Raw genomic sequence first — 20,035 nt, 5'->3', positions numbered from 1 at the left:
CGTGCACGTGCGCACATTCGTGTCCGCCCCAGGTCATCCCCGCACACGATCCCGCCCCCCTCCACATTACCAGGGCCATCGATGGCTGCCATCCGCCTCCCACACAGGCTCCCACCCACCAACGAAGATAGCCATCGATGTCCGGTGCAGAGAGGGCCACAGAGTGGCTCTCTCTGCATCGGATGGCTAAAAAAGGTTATTGCAGGTTGCCTCGATATCGAGGCATCACTGCAATAACCGGAAAGCAGCTGGAAGCAAGCAGGATCGCTTCCAGCTGCTTTCCAGACCAAGGACGTGCAGGGTACCTCCTTTGTCGTTAACTGACTTTTCTCTTGTTAAGTGTAGTCAGTCCACGGGTCATCCATTACTTATGGAATATATCTCTTCCTAACAGGAAGCTGCAAGAGGATCACCCAGCAGAGCTTGCTACATAGCTCCTCCCCTCACATGTCATATTCAGTCATTCTCTTGCAGCCTAACTAGATAGGTCGCTGTGAGAGGTCTGTGGTGTTTTTTAACTTAGTTTATTTCTACAATCAAAAGTTTGTTATTTTAAATGGCACCGGAGTGTGCTGTTTATTCTCAGGCAGCATTAGAAGAAGAATCTGCCTGCGTTTTCTATGATCTTAGCAGACGTAACTAAGATCCACTGGCTGTTCTCATCTGAGGAGTGAGGTAACTTCAGAGAAGGGGAATAGCATGCAGGGCCCCCCTGCAAATGAGGTATGTGCAGTAATTATTTTTCTGAGGAATGGAATTGACTGAGAAAATACTGCTGATACCAATGTAAAGTAAGTTCAGCCTTAAATGCAGTGATAGCGACTGGTATTAGGCTGATGAGTGTGTGTACACTAAATGTATTTTTTCTAAGGAATGGAATTGACTCTGAAAATACTGTTAATACTGAAATAATGTATGAGCCTTAACTGCAGTAAAAGCAACAGGTAGCAGGCTTATTAATAACAATTCATAACTTTTCAAATGTATGTTTAAAACGTTTACTGGCATGTTAATCGTTTTTTGTGAGGTACTTGGTGATAAAACTTATTGGGGCATGATTTTTACCACATGGCCATCTTTGTTTTCTGCATAGAAACAGTTTTCTGAGCTTCCCCACTGTTGTAATATGAGTGGGAGGGGCCTATTTTAGCGCTTTTTTGCGCAGTAAAAATTCAGTCACAATCTGTCTACTTCATCCTCCATGATCCAGATCGTCTCTAGAGAGCTCAGGGGTCTTCAAAATTCATTTTGAGGGAGGTAATCAGTCACAGAGACCTGTGACAGTGTGTTTTGACTGTGAGAAAAACGTTAATTATTAAATTGTTAATCCGTTTTTGGGTATTAAGGGGTTAATCATCCATTTGCTGGTGGGTGCAATCCTTTGCTAACTTAATACATTTACTGTGAAAAAGTGGTTGCTATAACTATTTTGGTTCATTGTTATTTCAACTGTGACAGCTTTTTGTGCTTCTTAAAGGCACAGTAGCGTTTTTTATATTGCTTGTAAATTTATTTAGAAAAGTATTTCCAAGCTTGCTAGTCTCATTGCTAGTCTGTTTAAACATGTCTGACACAGATGAATCTCTTTGTTCACTATGTTTAAAGGCCAATGTGGAGCCCAATAGAAATTTATGTACTAATTGCATTGATGCTACTTTAAATAAAAGTCAATCTTTACATGTAAAGAAATTATCACCAGACAACGAGGGGGAAGTTATGCCGACTAACTCTCTTCACGTGTCAGTACCTTCGCCTCCCGCTCAGGAGGTGCGTGATTTTGTGGCGCCAAGTACATCAGGGAGGCCCTTACAAATCACTTTGCAAGACATGGCTACTGTTATGACAGAAGTATTATCTAAATTGCCAGAATTAAGAGGCAAGCGCGATAGCTCTGGGTTAAGGACAGAGCGCGCGGATGAAGTGAGAGCCATGTCAGATACTGCGTCACAGTTTGCAGAACGTGAAGACGGAGAGCTTCATTCTGTGGGTGACCGATATGATCCAGGGAGACTGGATTCAGAGATTTCTAATTTTAAATATAAGCTTGAGAACCTCCGCATATATCTAGGGGAGGTATTAGCGGCTCTGAATGATTGTAACACGGTTGCAATTCCAGAAAAATTATGTAGGTTGGATAGATACTATGCGGTACCGGTGTGTACTGACGTGTTTCCTATACCTAAAAGGCTTACAGAGATTATTAGCAAGGAGTGGGATAGACCTGGTGTGCCCTTTTCCCCTCCTCCCATATTTAGGAAAATGTTTCCTATAGACGCCACCACACGAGACTTATGGCAGACGGTCCCTAAGGTGGAGGGAGCAGTTTCTACTTTAGCTAAGCGTACCACTATCCCGGTGGAGGATAGTTGTGCCTTTTCAGATCCAATGGATAAGAAATTAGAGGGTTACCTTAAGAAAATGTTTGTTCAACAAGGTTTTATCTTACAGCCCCTTGCATGCATTGCGCCTGTCACTGCTGCGGCAGCATTCTGGTTTGAGTCTCTGGAAGAGACCATTCGCACAGCTCCATTGGATGAAATTATGAACAAGCTTAAAGCACTTAAGCTAGCTAACGCATTTGTTTCTGATGCCGTCGTACATTTAACCAAACTTACGGCTAAGAACTCCGGATTCGCCATCCAAGCGCGCAGAGCGCTATGGCTTAAATCCTGGTCAGCTGACGTGACTTCTAAATCTAAATTGCTTAATATTCCTTTCAAAGGGCAGACCTTATTCGGGCCCGGCTTGAAAGAAATTATAGCTGACATTACGGGAGGTAAGGGCCATGCTCTACCTCAGGACAGGGCCAAATCAAAAGGCCAAACAGTCTAATTTTCGTGCCTTTCGTAACTTCAAGGCTGGAGCAGCATCAACTTCCTCCGCTCCAAAACAGGAAGGAGCTGTTGCTCGTTACAGGCAGGGCTGGAAAGTTAACCAGTCCTGGAACAAGGGCAAGCAGGCCAAGAAACCTGCTGCTGCCCCCAAGACAGCATGAAGAGAGGGCCCCCTATCCGGAAACGGATCTAGTGGGGGGCAGACTTTCTCTCTTCGCCCAGGCTTGGGCAAGAGATGTCCAGGATCCCTGGGCGTTGGAGATCATATCTCAGGGATATCTCCTGGACTTCAAAACTTCTCCTCCACGAGGGAGATTTCATCTTTCAAGGTTATCAGCAAACCAAATAAAGAAAGAGGCGTTTCTACGCTGTGTACAAGACCTTTTACTAATGGGGGTGATCCACCCAGTTCCGCGGACGGAACACGGGCAGGGATTCTATTCAAATCTATTTGTGGTTCCCAAGAAAGAGGGAACCTTCAGACCAATCTTGGACTTAAAAATCCTAAACAAATTTCTAAGAGTTCCATCATTCAAAATGGAAACTATTCGAACCATCCTTCCCATGATCCAAGAGGGTCAGTACATGACCACAGTGGATTTAAAGGATGCCTACCTTCACATACCGATTCACAAGGATCATTATCGGTACCTAAGATTTGCTTTCCTAGACAGGCATTACCAGTTTGTAGCTCTTCCCTTCGGATTAGCTACGGCTCCAAGAATCTTTACAAAAGTTCTGGGCTCACTTCTGGCGGTACTAAGACCGCGAGGCATAGCGGTGACTCCGTACCTAGACGACATTCTGATACAAGCGTCAAGTTTTCAAACTGCCAAGTCTCATACAGAGATAGTTCTGGCATTTCTGAGGTCGCATGGGTGGAAGGTGAACGTGGAAAAGAGTTCTCTATTACCACTTACAAGAGTTCCCTTTCTAGGGACTCTTATAGATTCTGTAGAGATGAAAATTTACCTGACAGAGGCCAGGTTATCAAAACTTCTAAATGCTTGCCGTGTCCTTCATTCCATTCCACACCCGTCAGTAGCTCAGTGCATGGAAGTAATCGGCTTAATGGTAGCGGCAATGGACATAGTACCATTTGCGCGCCTGCATCTCAGACCGCTGCAATTGTGCATGCTAAGTCAGTGGAACGGGGATTACTCAGATTTGTCCCCCCTACTAAGTCTGGATCAAGAGACCAGAGATTCTCTTCATAGGTTGGCTCTCTAGGCCACATCTGTCCAAGGGGATGACCTTTCGCAGGCCAGATTGGACAATTGTAACAACAGACGCCAGCCTTCTAGGCTGGGGCGCAGTCTGGAACTCCCTGAAAGCTCAGGGATTATGGACTCAGGAGGAGAAACTCCTCCCAATAAATATTCTGGAATTAAGACCAATATTCAATGCTCTCCTAGCTTGGCCTCAGTTAGCAACTCTGAGGTTCATCAGATTTCAGTCGGACAACATCACGACTGTGGCTTACATCAACCATCAAGGGGGAACCAGAAGTTCCCTAGCGATGTTGGAAGTCTCAAAGATAATTCGCTGGGCAGAGTCTCACTCTTGCCACCTGTCAGCGATTTACATCCCAGGCGTAGAGAACTGGGAGGCGGATTTTCTAAGTCGCCAGACTTTTCATCCGGGGGAGTGGGAACTTCATCCGGAGGTCTTTGCTCAACTGATTCTTCGTTGGGGCAAACCAGATCTGGATCTCATGGCGTCTCGCCAGAACGCCAAGCTTCCTTGTTACGGATCCAGGTCCAGGGACCCGGGAGCGGTGCTGATAGATGCTCTGACAGCCCCTTGGGTCTTCAACATGGCTTATGTGTTTCCACCATTCCCGATGCTTCCTCGTTTGATTGTCAAGATCAAACAGGAGAGAGCTTCGGTGATTCGTGGCCATGCAGGACCTGGTATGCAGACCTAGTGGACATGTCGTCCTGTCCACCGTGGTCTCTACCTCTGAGACAGGACCTTCTAATTCAGGGTCCTTTCAAACATCCAAATCTAATTTCTCTGAGGCTGACTGCATGGAGATTGAATGCTTGATTCTATCAAAGCGTGGCTTCTCGGAGTCGGTTATTGATACCTTAATACAGGCTAGGAAGCCTGTTACCAGAAAAATTTACCATAAGATATGGCGTAAATATTTATATTGGTGCGAATCCAAGAGTTACTCATGGAGTAAGGTTAGGATTCCTAGGATATAGTCCTTTCTACAAGAGGGTTTAAAAAAGGGCTTATCTGCTAGTTCGTTAAAGGGACAGATTTCTGCTCTGTCTATTCTTCTACACAAACGTCTGGCTGAAGTTCCAGACGTTCAGGTTTTTTGTCAGGCTTTAACTAGGATTAAGCCTGTGTTTAAGACTGTTGCTCCGCCGTGGAGCTTAAACTTAGTTCTTAATGTTCTTCAAGGCGTTCCATTTGAACCCCTTCATTCCATTGATATCAAGCTGTTATCCTGGAAGGTTTTGTTTTTGATGGCTATTTCCTCGGCTCGAAGAGTCTCTGAGTTATCTGCCTTACATTGTGATTCTCCTTATCTGATTTTTCATTCAGACAAGGTAGTTCTGCGTACTAAACCTGGGTTCTTACCTAAGGTAGTTACTAACAGGAATATCAATCAAGAGATTGTTGTTCCATCACTGTGTTCTAACCCTTCTTCAAAGAAGGAACGACTTTTGCATAATTTGGACGTAGTCCGTGCCTTGAAGTTCTATTTGCAGGCAACTAAAGATTTTCGTCAAACTTCTTCCCTGTTTGTCGTTTACTCTGGACAGAGAAGAGGTCAAAAGGCTTCGGCTTCCTCTCTCTCTTTTTGGCTTCGTAGCATAATACGTTTAGCCTATGAGACTGCTGGACAGCAGACTCCTGAAAGGATTACAGCTCATTCTACTAGAGCTGTGGCTTCCACCTGGGCCTTTAAAAATGAGGCCTCTGTTGAACAGATTTGCAAGGCTGCGACTTGGTCTTCGCTTCACACCTTTTCAAAATTTTACAAATTTGACACTTTTGCTTCTTCGGAGGCTATTTTTGGGAGAAAGGTACTTCAGGCAGTGGTTCCTTCTGTTTAATGTTCCTGCCTTGTCCCTCCCTTCATCCGTGTACTTTAGCTTTGGTATTGGTATTCCATAAGTAATGGATGACCCGTGGACTGACTACACTTAACAAGAGAAAACATAATTTCTCCAACATTGGTGTGTCCGGTCCACGGCGTCATCCTTACTTGTGGGATATTCTCTTCCCCAACAGGAAATGGCAAAGAGTCCCAGCAAAGCTGGTCACATGATCTCTCCTAGGCTCCGCCCACCCCAGTCATTCTCTTTGCCGTTGCACAGGCAACATCTCCACGGAGATGGTTAAGAGTTTTTTGGTGTTTAAATTTAGTTTTATTCTTCTATCAAGTGTTTGTTATTTTAAAATAGTGCTGGTATGTACTATTTACTCTGAAACAGAAAAGGATGAAGATTTCTGTTTGTAAGAGGAAGATGATTTTAGCAGACAGTAACTAAAATCGATTGCTGTTTCCACACAGGACTGTTGAGATGAAGTAACTTCAGTTGGGGGAAACAGTTAGCAGACTTTTCTGCTTAAGGTATGACTAGCCATATTTCTAACAAGACCATGTAATGCTGGAAGGCTGTCATTTCCCCTCATGGGGACCGGTAAGCCATTTTCTTAGTTAAACATAAAAAGAATAAAGGGCTTCAAAAAGGGCTTAAAAACTGGTAGACATTTTTCTGGGCTAAAACGATTGCTTTACTAGGCATATTATGTAGATTCTAACTAATATTTGGTATTATAATCTTGGGGAACGTTTAGAAAAACGGCAGGCACTGTGTTGGACGCCTTTTTCAGATGGGGGCCTTTCTAGTTATAGACAGAGCCTCATTTTCGCGCCATTAATGCGCAGTTGTTTTTGGAGAGCAAGGCATGCAGATGCATGTGTCAGGAGCTAAGAATCACTGAAAAAGCTTATAGAAGGCGTCATTTGGTATCGTATTCCCCTCTGGGCTTGGTTGGGTCTCAGCAAAGCATATAGCTGGGACTGTATAGGGGTTAAATGTAAAAATGGCTCCGGTTCCGTTAATTTAAGGGTTAAAGCTCTGAAATTTGGTGTGCAATACTTTTAATGCCTTAAGACACTGTGGTGAAATTTTGGTGAATTTTGAACAATTCCTTCATACTTTTTCACATATTCAGTAATAAAGTGTTTTCAGTTTGAAATTTAAAGTGACAGTAACGGTTTTATTTTAAAACGTTTTTTGTGCTTTGTTGACAAGTTTAAGCCTGTTTAACATGTCTGTACCATCAGATAAGCTATGTTCTATATGTATGAAAGCCAATGTGTCTCCCCATTTAAATTTATGTGATAATTGTGCCATAGTGTCCAAACAAAGTAAGGACAGTAATGCCACAGATAATGATATTGCCCAAGATGATTCCTCAAATGAGGGGAGTAAACATGATACTACATCATCCCCTACTGTGTCTACACCAGTTATGCCCACACAGGAGGCCCCTAGTACATCTAGTGCGCCAATACTTATTACCATGCAACAATTAACGGCTGTAATGGATAACTCCATAGCAAATCTTTTATCCAAAATGCCTACTTATCAGAAAAAGCGCGATTGCTCTGTTTTAAACACTGAAGAGCAAGAGGACGCTGATGATAACTGTTCTGACATACCCTCACACCAATCTCAAGGGGCCATGAGGGAGGTTTTGTCTGATGGAGAAATCTCAGATTCAGGAAAAATTTCTCATCAAGCTGAACCTGATGTTGTGACATTTAAATTTAAATTAGAACATCTCCGCGCACTGCTTAAGGAGGTGTTATCTACTCTGGATGATTGTGACAATTTGGTCATTCCAGAGAAATTATGTAAGATGGACAAGTTCCTAGAGGTTCCGGTGCCCCCCAACGCTTTTCCTATACCCAAGCGGGTGGCGGACATAGTAAATAAAGAGTGGGAAAGGCCCGGCATACCTTTTGTTCCCCCCCTTATATTTAAGAAATTATTTCCTATAGTCGACCCCAGAAAGGACTTATGGCAGACAGTCCCCAAGGTCGAGGGGGCGGTTTCTACTCTAAACAAACGCACTACTATTCCTATCGAAGATAGTTGTGCTTTCAAAGATCCTATGGATAAGAAATTAGAGGGTTTGCTTAAAAAGATTTTTGTACAGCAAGGTTACCTTCTACAACCAATTTCATGCATTGTTCCTGTCACTACGGCAGCGTGTTTCTGGTTCGAGGAACTAGAAAAATCGCTCAGTAAAGAATCTTCGTATGAGGAGGTTATGGACAGAGTTCAAGCACTTAAATTGGCTAACTCTTTTGTTTTAGATGCCGCTTTGCAATTAGCTAGATTAGCGGCGAAAAATTCAGGGTTTGCTATCGTGGCGGGCAGAGCGCTTTGGCTAAAGTCTTGGTCAGCGGATGTGTCTTCCAAGACAAAATTGCTTAACATTCCTTTCAAAGGTAAAACATTATTTGGACCTGATTTGAAAGAGATTATTTCAGACATCACTGGGGGAAAGGGCCACGCCCTCCCACAGGATAGGTCTTTTAAGGCTAAAAATAAGCCTAATTTTCGTCCCTTTCGCAGAAACGGACCAGTCTCTAATTCTGTATCCTCTAAGCAAGAGGGTAATACTTCACAACCCAAACCAGCCTGGAAACCAATGCAAGGCTGGAACAAGGGTAAGCAGGCCAAGAAGCCTACCACTGCTACCAAAACAGCATGAAGGGATAGCCCCCGATCCGGGACCGGATCTAGTGGGGGGCAGACTTTCTCTCTTTGCTCAGGCTTGGGCAAGAGATGTTCAGGATCCTTGGGCGCTAGAAATAGTTTCTCAAGTTTATCTCCTGGAATTCAAGGAACTACCCCCAAGGGGAAGGTTCCACAGGTCTCAATTATCTTCAAACCAAATAAAGAGACAGGCATTCTTACATTGTGTAGAAGACCTGTTAAAGATGGGAGTGATACATCCAGTTCCAATAAGAGAACAAGGAATGGGATTTTATTCCAATCTGTTCATAGTTCCCAAAAAAGAGGGAACATTCAGACCAATTTTGGATCTAAAGATCCTAAACAAATTTCTCAGGGTACCATCGTTCAAAATGGAAACTATTCGAATGATCCTACCTACTATCCAGGAAAATCAATTTATGACTAACGTGGATTTAAAGGATGCGTACCTACATATTCCTATCCACAAGGAACATCATCAGTTCCTAAGGTTCGCTTTTCTGGACAAGCATTACCAGTTTGTGGCACTTCCATTCGGATTAGCCACTGCTCCAAGGATTTTCACAAAGGTACTAGGGTCCCTTCTAGCGGTTCTAAGACCAAGGGGCATTGCAGTAGTACCTTACTTGGACGACATCCTGATTCAAGCGTCGTCCATGTCAAAAGCAAAGGCTCATACGGACATCGTCCTAGCCTTTCTCAGATCTCACGGATGGAAGGTGAACAAAGAAAAAAGTTCTCTGTCCCCGTCAACAAGAGTTCCCTTCTTGGGAACAATAATAGATTCCTTAGAAATGAGGATTTTTCTGACAGAGGTCAGAAAATCAAAACTTCTAAGCTCTTGTCAAGTACTTCACTCTGTTCCTCGTCCTTCCATAGCGCAGTGCATGGAAGTAATAGGATTGATGGTTGCAACAATGGACATAGTTCCTTTTGCACGAATTCATCTAAGACCATTACAACTGTGCATGCTCAGACAGTGGAATGGGGATTATACAGACTTGTCTCCGACGATTCAAGTAGATCAAAAGACCAGAGATTCACTCCGTTGGTGGCTGACCCTGGACAATCTGTCACAGGGAATGAGCTTCCGCAGACCAGAGTGGGTCATTGTCACGACCGACGCCAGTCTAGTGGGCTGGGGCGCGGTCTGGGAATCCCTGAAAGCTCAGGGTCTATGGTCTCGGGAAGAGTCTCTTCTCCCGATAAACATTCTGGAACTGAGAGCGATATTCAATGCTCTCAGAGCTTGGCCTCAACTAGCAAAGGCCAAATTCATAAGGTTTCAGTCAGACAACATGACGACCGTTGCATATATAAATCATCAGGGGGGAACAAGGAGTTCCCTGGCGATGAAAGAAGTGACCAAGATAATTCAATGGGCGGAGGATCACTCCTGCCACTTGTCTGCGATCCACATCCCAGGAGTGGAAAATTGGGAAGCGGATTTTCTGAGTCGTCAGACATTCCATCCGGGGGAGTGGGAACTCCATCCGGAAATCTTTGCCCAAATAACTCAATTATGGAGCATTCCAGACATGGATCTGATGGCCTCTCGTCAGAACTTCAAGGTTCCTTGCTACGGGTCCAGATCCAGGGATCCCAAGGCGACTCTAGTAGATGCACTAGTAGCACCTTGGACCTTCAACCTAGCTTATGTATTCCCACCGTTTCCTCTCATCCCCAGGCTGGTAGCCAGGATCAATCAGGAGAGGGCCTCGGTGATCTTGATAGCTCCTGCGTGGCCACGCAGGACTTGGTATGCAGACCTGGTGATTATGTCATCGGCTCCACCATGGAAGCTACCTTTGAGACAGGACCTTCTTGTTCAGGGTCCATTCGAACATCCGAATCTGGTTTCCCTCCAACTGACGGCTTGGAGATTGAACGCTTGATTTTATCAAAGCGTGGGTTTTCAGATTCTGTAATAGATACTCTGATTCAGGCTAGAAAGCCTGTAACTAGAAAAATTTACCATAAAATATGGAAAAAATATATCTGTTGGTGTGAATCTAAAGGATCCCCATGGAACAAGACAAAAATTCCTAAGATTCTATCCTTTCTACAAGAAGGTTTGGAGAAAGGATTATCTGCAAGTTCTCTGAAGGGACAGATCTCTGCTTTATCTGTTTTACTTCACAAAAGACTGGCAGCTGTGCCAGATGTTCAAGCATTTGTTCAGGCTCTGGTTAGGATCAAGCCTGTTTACAGACCTTTGACTCCTCCCTGGAGTCTAAATCTAGTTCTTTCAGTTCTTCAAGGGGTTCCGTTTGAACCCTTACATTCCGTAGATATTAAGTTATTATCTTGGAAAGTTTTGTTTTTGGTTGCAATTTCTTCTGCAAGAAGAGTTTCAGAGTTATCTGCTCTGCAGTGTTCTCCGCCCTATCTGGTGTTCCATGCAGATAAGGTGGTTTTGCGTACTAAGCCTGGTTTTCTTCCGAAAGTTGTTTCCAACAAAAATATTAACCAGGAGATAGTTGTACCTTCTTTGTGTCCGAATCCAGTTTCAAAGAAGGAACGTTTGTTACACAATTTGGACGTAGTCCGTGCTCTAAAATTCTATTTAGAGGCTACTAAAGATTTCAGACAAACATCTTCCTTGTTTGTTGTTTATTCTGGTAAAAGGAGAGGTCAAAAAGCGACTTCTACCTCTCTTTCCTTTTGGCTTAAAAGCATTATCCGATTGGCTTATGAGACTGCCGGACGGCAGCCTCCTGAAAGAATCACAGCTCACTCCACTAGGGCTGTGGCTTCCACATGGGCCTTCAAGAACGAGGCTTCTGTTGACCAGATATGTAAGGCAGCGACTTGGTCTTCACTGCACACTTTTGCCAAATTTTACAAATTTGATACTTTTGCTTCTTCGGAGGCTATTTTTGGGAGAAAGGTTTTGCAAGCCGTGGTGCCTTCCATTTAGGTGACCTGATTTGCTCCCTCCCTTCATCCGTGTCCTAAAGCTTTGGTATTGGTTCCCACAAGTAAGGATGACGCCGTGGACCGGACACACCAATGTTGGAGAAAACAGAATTTATGCTTACCTGATAAATTACTTTCTCCAACGGTGTGTCCGGTCCACGGCCCGCCCTGGTTTTTTTGATCAGGTCTGATGAATTATTTTCTCTAACCACGGTATCATATGGTTTCTCCTATATATATTTCCTCCTGTCCGTCGGTCGAATGACTGGGGTGGGCGGAGCCTAGGAGGGATCATGTGACCAGCTTTGCTGGGACTCTTTGCCATTTCCTGTTGGGGAAGAGAATATCCCACAAGTAAGGATGACGCCGTGGACCGGACACACCGTTGGAGAAAGTAATTTATCAGGTAAGCATAAATTCTGTTTTATGCTTACCTGATAAATTTATTTCTCTTGTAGTGTAGTCAGTCCACGGCCCGCCCTGTCTTTAAGGCAGACCTAAATTTTAATTAAACTCCAGTCACCACTGCACCCTATGGTTTCTCCTTTCTCGTCTGCTTTGGTCGAATGACTGAATATGACATGTGAGGGGAGGAGCTATGTAGCAAGCTCTGCTGGGTGATCCTCTTGCAGCTTCCTGTTAGGAAGAGATATATTCCATAAGTAATGGATGACCCGTGGACTGACTACACTACAAGAGAAATAAATTTATCAGGTAAGCATAAATTATGTTTTTTTAGACGTACCCTGCACGTCCTCGGTTATTAAAGGGTTAAAAGGGAAACTAAACACATCTCATGCACCACCCTCTAATCATGGGCGCTGCCATTATGGGACCTAAGTTACACTACAGGTATCTACAGGCCGGTGTTCTGTCAGAAAAGCAAATTTATCAGACTAGCGAATGAAAGTGACGTTCCGTCAGCTGTCTGATAGCAAATCCATACTGCGCATGCGCTCCAAAGCGACCTTGTCACAACCTAAAGTTCGTTCTTTATATCTTATTTATATGTGTCTTGTCAGAAGAGCAAATTCATCAAAAAACCGTGCAGCGAGTGGACATAAGTATTATTACTGTACACACGTAATAAAGGTAACACTATCAGTATTTAGTAACACAGCAGTGAGTACCACACGCTCACTGACAAGTGACACGTTAGTGTCCAACGACTGTCAGAAGAGCAAACTTAAGGTTGTGACGTAGTCGCTTTGGAATGAGACGATGAGGAGCGCATGCGCGGTATGGATTTGTTATCAGACAGCTGACGGAGCGTCACTTCCGCTTGCTAGTCTGATGAATTCGCTCTTCTAACAGAACACCGGCACTGGAATGTAATTAAAGTCAGATCTCAACATGGCAGCACCTATGACTAGAGGGAGGCAGGGAATAACCTCAAAACTGTACTATGCTGTATAAAATGTATTTAGTGTTTACTGTCCCTTTTTAAATACTAAATAAATCATTGCTTGAATGTTGTATTCAAAGCAAAGATTAGCCCGTAAAAATGTGTACATGTGTTTTTAAATATTGAAAAAATAATTCCCATAAAGTAGTGGGCATCTCCATATTGGAACTTAGGTTACCTTTTCTGCTGAGGCCAATTAGGAATGGCTTACTAGAGTGTGCAACCAATGACTTGTGGAATAGAGCTGTGTCGGAACTTTCATGTTTAAATAAAACTCAATTTTTTTTCTTTAATGATTCAGATAAATCTTGTGATTTTAAACAATTTTCCAAATTACTTATATTATCTAATTAATTTGTTCTCTCTATATCCTTTGTTGAAATGGATACCTAGGTAGACTTAAAAGGTGCTGATTGGTAGCTGCACATATATGCCTCTTGTCATTGGCTTTCAGCCTCCTGTAGTGCATTGCTGCTTCCTCCACAAAGGATACCAAGAGAATGAAACAAATTAGATAATAGATCATACAGTTTTAAACAACTTTCCAATTTACTTCTATCTGAATCATGAAATAAAAATCATGGGTTTCATGTCCCTTTAACATGAATTGGAAAGCCCACAATATTCAGAATTAATTTACAGGAAAGGAGAACAAAATAAATAATGAAAGTATATTGCAAAGTTGTTTTACTACACGTAATTAAACAATTTATATTAATATCTTAAGGTATTTAATGTCCTTTTAAGCTTTTCTAGTACTCTCACTACATTTTTTCTCACATTGCTATTATTGCTTTTCCATCTCTAGTCTCAAAAGCTGTTCCACTTTCTGCAGTGTTTCCTTTTTTTATCGTCTTCTTGTCTGCTATGCCTCCTCCATGTGTCCTCTCTACATCTTTATGATCATTTCTCTGTACTAAATGTCTCTCTTAATGGTGAGTGCCAAACGGAACTGATTAAAAATATTAGAATTTCAAGTGATAATTCAAAAATAATCTATAATTACCAAAGTCGGTTATGGGCTTCCTAGCATGTGCATATATGTTTAACTATATAAACAAACAAAAAAAGAGGAAACCGAGAAAGTGTTTTTCCCAAGTTTATGAATATACCATACATTACGTAAGCACATAATCATGAAAACATAATTCATACACAATATAGGAACAGTTCAGAAATATAATGAGCCAGAACCTATGAATAACACAATCTTGATATTGCAGTTTAACTCCCCTTGCACCAAATACAGAAAATGTCATCAATATAAAGTTATTTTTTTTATTTATTTTCCTTGGCAATTAGCAATAAAACACTGAGACAATCCTTTGGTGTTCCTCAAAAAGCTACCAGGAACCAAGAAACCAGGCAAAAAACATCATTATAGATAACTTGAAGCAAGTGATTTAATTTCACAAGCTAATTCTGGATGGTCATCGTTTCTCTATTTTAAGTAATATGGTGCTGTACAGTTTTCCCCCTTTAGAGGGCCATTATAGTAAAACAAATTACACGCTCTAATCCGTTGCTGGCTGAGCATCATGGGAAATGTAGTTCCAAAACCTCTGGAGGGCCAAGTTTGAGGATGTCTGCGTTAGAGGATGTAATTTTATGACTATCGACCCTGCAGTACTGGGTTTTTAAACCCAACAAGGGGAAAAACACACAGTAGAACCCACCACTGATCCAATTAGCATCGCTCGTTGCATATCGGAGTTGAGCGGCTAGCACTGCTAATTGACCCAGCGCTAGTTCCACTCGGGACCAGCAGCGCTCTGTGGGTCTTGAGCAGCACTTCTATTGTCTGTTTAACCTGTTGGCAGGGATTAAACACACAGCACTGCAGGGTTTATAGTCATAAAATGACATGCTCTAATGGATTCCAGCATGCACTTTTTCCACTATAATGACCTTTTTAAGTGTTCCCAATTATCAATTTTACCTCCTGGAGTGTAATACATTGTTGTTGTTTTTTGTTTTTACAAACAGCTCCTTTACCTTTATTTTTAAATTTGAAACATCTGTTTTTGCCAGTTGAAACTGCCATCTATACTTAAAATATGAATGTTTGCATGCTCTGTAGAAAAGCTATGTAAACAGTGGGTTAAAGAGCAAATTAACCTCCTGGTTTTAATAAGCAAAAACATATATTTCAAATACAAAAGTAAAACACAAAGGAACACATATACATTTCACAATCTACAGTAGGTATAACAAGTCATTTGGAACACATTAATTTTACAGTACAAATTCCCTTTAAGTTATCTACCAGGATTTGAAATACTTTTTTTAAAACCATTTGATAAAAACGTAAGAATATTATGTTTTATAAAATGACTTTTTTGTGAGTCTACTGCTACAAGGAATGTAGTTACTCTTTTGAAGTGTTAAAATACTTAACAGTTTAAAAGTATATAAGTTGATTTCACACAGTTTTTTTAGGTCTCCTGATTTTAACCACCATAAAACCATAATTTGCAAGTTGCATATTGGTAAAGTATAAAATCACTATAGCACTTAAAGGGACATTATACACTAGATTTGTCTTTGCATAAGTGTTTTCTAGAAGATCCATTTGTATAGCCCAACTGGGAGTTTTTTTTTGTAACAATGTATAGCTTTGTTATTTTTTACTAACATCGTGCTGGTTTTCAGACTCCTAACCAAGCCCCACAGTGTCAGATGTATACACGCGTTTACAGACTCCTGCTGGCTTCTGTTTGTGTTATCTGTCTTTTCATATGCAGGGAAGGGGGGAGAGGAAGAGTCCACCCAGGAACCCAGCCCCTTTTAATTGGGTGTTCCAGCTAATCTCATAAACCGTGCTAAACTGGGAGCTTTTAAGTACGTTTTTAAAAGGTTTTATACTGGATTGTTAGATCAGTATCTGTGCATATTCTTCTTTATAGTAGTATCTATTAAATGCAGTTATATGAAAATGGGTGTATTACATTTAAAGGGATATTCCGATCAAAATTTAAATGCACATAGATGAATTACATTTTTTAATAGAAACCTATTTGCAATATACATGTATTGGCAAAAATGCTTCTAGTAAAAGTTATCACGCACGTGCATGTGAAGCAGAGTTAGATATTTACAGTGCACCAGCATTTTAAATATTGCAGCTGATCAGAGCGTCAGTGGGGTTTGTATCATGTCAGTAATTAACAAATTGAGTCATTATGCGATGATACAAGCACCTTAGTCTCTCTGAGCAAGTGCTGTGTTTAAAATGCTGGTGCACGGTGCATATTTAAATACATTTTTGAAGCAGCTATAGCTTTTATTAGAAGCATATTTGCTAATACCTGTATATTACAAAAATGCTTCTATTCAAAACTGAAATGCATCTATGTGGATTCTGTACGGTCATTTTAAAGTCTTTCAAAAGACCAAGATTCTATGCTTTCCTTGCTTTGTAAAAGGGGACTAATCAATAACATCTTAGGTAGGGATTCTGCTAAAGCATAACTTGACAAGCGTTCAGATCTGGTCCTAAAATAATTGTACAAGTCAAAGTGATTCATTCTCCCTACCTGATAAAGTTAGCCATATTCACTGACCTGCTGATGAGCTCATGTAGGTAAACACTTAAATCAGGTCTGTTCGGGGTACTTGAGGACTGGAGTTGAGAAATGCTACACATTGGACCATCTTACTCAATAAAACTTTGAGCTATTTGTATGTCAATCGCCATCTATTTAATTGGTAGCGCTAGATTAAACATTACTATTTGCAGATTAAAGGGGCATTAAACACTAAATACATTTTGTTATTCCCCGCCTCCCTCTAGTTATTGGTGCGGCCATGTTGAAATCTATCTTTTACTGCATTCTACTGCTGATTTTGCACATGTGCAGCAACTCTCCTTCAGATACTTGCAGTGAAATCTAGGTTCCAATATGGCAGCGCCCATAATTAGAGGGAGGTGCAGAAAATGTATTTAGTGTTTAATGTCCGTTTAAAACCTCATGATGGTTTTTTTTTCCATTCTTGAAATAAATTACAAAACCAATTATTAAAAGAAGGGTTTCCTCTTTTTCTTAACGTGAGATCCTAAAACAAAACGAGCAAAGAAAAATACACAATACTTTTAAGCAGTCATTGGAAGTCAGACCTGATTTAAAATTCTGCATTCCCAAAGAGACACATAAATGTATATAATCACCAGCACATTCTGCTTTCATGTTCTGTTAAAGTATCGGAAACTTATATATGATGTCTCGTTCTACTGATTCAGATTTCTGTATCTCCAATGCTCACACTTGATATGGAAAAACAACCACAAATTGTAATGAGCACAGAATATTACATTCATACATTAAAAATGAAAGGCTTTGTTTGAATATACATATCAATGTTTATGCATTACCATATTTCTGTGTTGAAAGCTCAACGATCAACCTGCTCTTTCCTTCATGTTTAATAAAAGAAATGAACAATATAAAAAAACCAAACAAGTTCACTTAATAGTTACATGTGAAATTCACACAAGTATTTTGAGGATATGGAAGGCTTTCTTGAAACCAGTATTAGAAGTCACAATTGGAGACAATATAGCATGCCAAAAACACCGCATGATGATCTTGCCATATATAGTTAGTACATTTCTGTTTGATGTGCATTTTTGATGAAAAAACAAATAACATAATTATGAGTCCTCAGTTAAACCAAATATCTGTTTTAGATGTACGTTTGTATGCACGAAAAGTTCTTCATAATTCTTTACAGTCTAGGTTGAGTTTGCCTGTGCATGCAATTGTGTAGCTTATCCATGAATATTCTCCTGATCGAAAGAATATATATATCAGCACACCATTTTCTTACATCTAAGATCATGGCTTTAACTCTTTATCACTAACTGGCTCTGCATTTCCAGTCTCACTTTTCGCTTTCGCTACTCCAGTGTTTGGTAATGCATTCCCTCTATTGTGTATTCTCTTATGCTTAATAAGAGTTGAACAATCAGTAAAACTCCTTCCGCAATCATTGCATGTATATGGCTTGACTCCTGTATGGATTCTTTGGTGTTTGGTCAGTGTTGAACTATCTGTAAAGCATTTCCCACAAACATTGCAAGAGTAAGGTCTTTCTCCTGTGTGTATTCTTTGGTGTTTGATCAGTGTTGAATTGTCAATAAAGCTTTTACCACAATCGTTACATACAAATGGCCTTTCACCTGTGTGTATCCTCTGGTGCTTGACAAGAGTTGAGCTATCAGTAAAGCTTTTACCACATACTGTGCAAGGAAATGGTTTTTCACCAGTATGGAACCTCTGGTGAACTATCAGATGAGAATTACAAGAGAAAGCTTTCCCACACACAGTACATATATACGGTTTTTCACCTGTATGAGTCCTCTGATGCTTAACAAGAGTGGACCTGGCAGCAAAGTTTCTTCCACATAAAAGACAAGAAAAAGGTTTTTCCCCTGTATGTGTCCTTCTGTGTTTAATTAGAGATGAACCATCGATAAAGCACTTCTCACACTGTGAACATGCAAAAGGCTTTTCACCTGTGTGCGTTCTCTGATGTTTAACAAGGGCAGATTTCTTAGTGTATCTATTTCCACACGTAGGACATACAAAAGGTTTTTCACCAGTATGTACCCGCTGATGTATTACAAGTGTGGAGCTATCCGTAAAACTTTTACCACATTCCCTACAAACAAATGGTCTTTCTCCTGTGTGAGACCTCTGGTGGACAATAAGATGGGAATTGCATGCATAGGTTTTGCCACATTCATTGCAAGCATAGGGTTTCTCCCCTGTATGACTTCTACGGTGGACTACTAGTGTAGAATTTTCAGTGAACCTTTTTCCACAGTCCGTGCATTCAAAAGACTTTTCTCCTGTGTGAATTCTTTGATGCTTAACAAGATTTGAGCGGTCAGTAAAACTTTTCCCACACACTATGCACATAAACGACTTCTCTCTAGTGTGGATTCTGTGATGTTTTACTAAATTTGATCTATCTGTAAAACATTTTCCACATACACTACACGGAAATGGTTTCTCTCCTGTATGAATCCTCTCGTGTTTTACTAAAGATGGGCGATCAGTAAAACTCTTTGTGCAGTAACTACAAGAGAACGGTCTTTCTCCTGCATGGATCCTCTGGTGTATCACAAGGTGCGAGTTGTATGAAAAAGCCTTTCCGCATACATTGCATGCATGTGGTTTCTCATTAGTGTGAGTCTTTTGGTGTTTAAGAAACTGAGTGCTATCTGTAAAACTCCTTCCACATTCAATGCACAAATAAGTTGTAACGTCTAGAGGGCTAATAATTTTCCCTGTTTTTGAATCAATTGTTTTGTATGTACCAGAACCACCTACTCCAAAGGTTTCCTCTATATTGTACCCATACATTTCTGATTCATTTTGAATCAATTCATCATCTTCTACAGTAAAATGCTGTGGCTTGCTTGTACTTTGAGACTCCGCTTCATTGTTTGCAGTCTCTGAATCTATATGTCAAGAAAAAAAAAATTATTTTACAAAAAATAAGTTAAATTTAATATACCCACCAACATAGCCTGCACCCTTTAGATAAAATTATGTATACCAAAACTAAGCAAACCAACAGAAAAAAAGTATTTCTAAGAATAGAAGAAAAGTCTGTATAAGGCCAAATTGAAAAAAATATATATAATTAAAGTTCAAATCTACTTCACATCTCCGAAGAAAGGTTACTGCCCAGGCGCTCCTCGTCCTCCTCATTCACAATGTGTATCTGAAATCAAATAACACGAGGGCGCCACATGGCCTAGTACAGTCACAAACAAGTTATAGAAGTAATACAACAATAACACTCACAAGTGTTTAGCACCTCCAGGTGCTGTATAAACAGACTGGGACCTATCAGTCTCACAGCTAACTGCGCTCCACATCAATGCAGCAACCAGAGACTTCCACTCTCATAGCGGCAGGCAGCAGCAGCAACTCTATACCTTTTTTATGACTGTACTAGGCCATGTGGCGCCCTTGAGTTATTGGACTTCAAATGTAATATACAGCCCCCCCAATTGTAGAATCCTTATATAAAAAAACTGTAATAAATTCTACACATACAAAACTTTTGTATACAAACAGATATTAAACAGGATATTCTAATGTGCT

General features: G+C 40.9%; 1 protein-coding gene and 1 long non-coding RNA gene across 2 annotated transcripts in view; one reads left to right on the top strand and one right to left on the bottom strand.

Annotated features, from left to right (window-relative positions):
* The window catches only part of LOC128663604 (uncharacterized), a 156,857-nt gene that overhangs the window by 93,419 nt on the left and 43,403 nt on the right, over positions 1–20,035 (top strand). The gene's annotated exons all lie outside the window — the stretch shown is intronic.
* The window catches only part of LOC128663603 (oocyte zinc finger protein XlCOF6-like), an 86,586-nt gene continuing 80,554 nt past the window's right edge, over positions 14,004–20,035 (bottom strand). Inside the window, exon 4 of the mRNA XM_053718008.1 lies at positions 14,004–19,383. Within this exon, the coding sequence (XP_053573983.1) occupies positions 17,753–19,383 (1,631 nt within the window). The 3' untranslated portion in view covers positions 14,004–17,752. The remainder of the gene's footprint in view (positions 19,384–20,035) is intronic.

This window comes from Bombina bombina, chromosome 6 (genome assembly GCF_027579735.1).
Source record: "Bombina bombina isolate aBomBom1 chromosome 6, aBomBom1.pri, whole genome shotgun sequence".
Taxonomy (NCBI): domain Eukaryota; kingdom Metazoa; phylum Chordata; class Amphibia; order Anura; family Bombinatoridae; genus Bombina; species Bombina bombina.
Note: the sequence above shows the minus strand (reverse complement) of the source record. Positions and strands in the feature narration are given on the sequence as shown.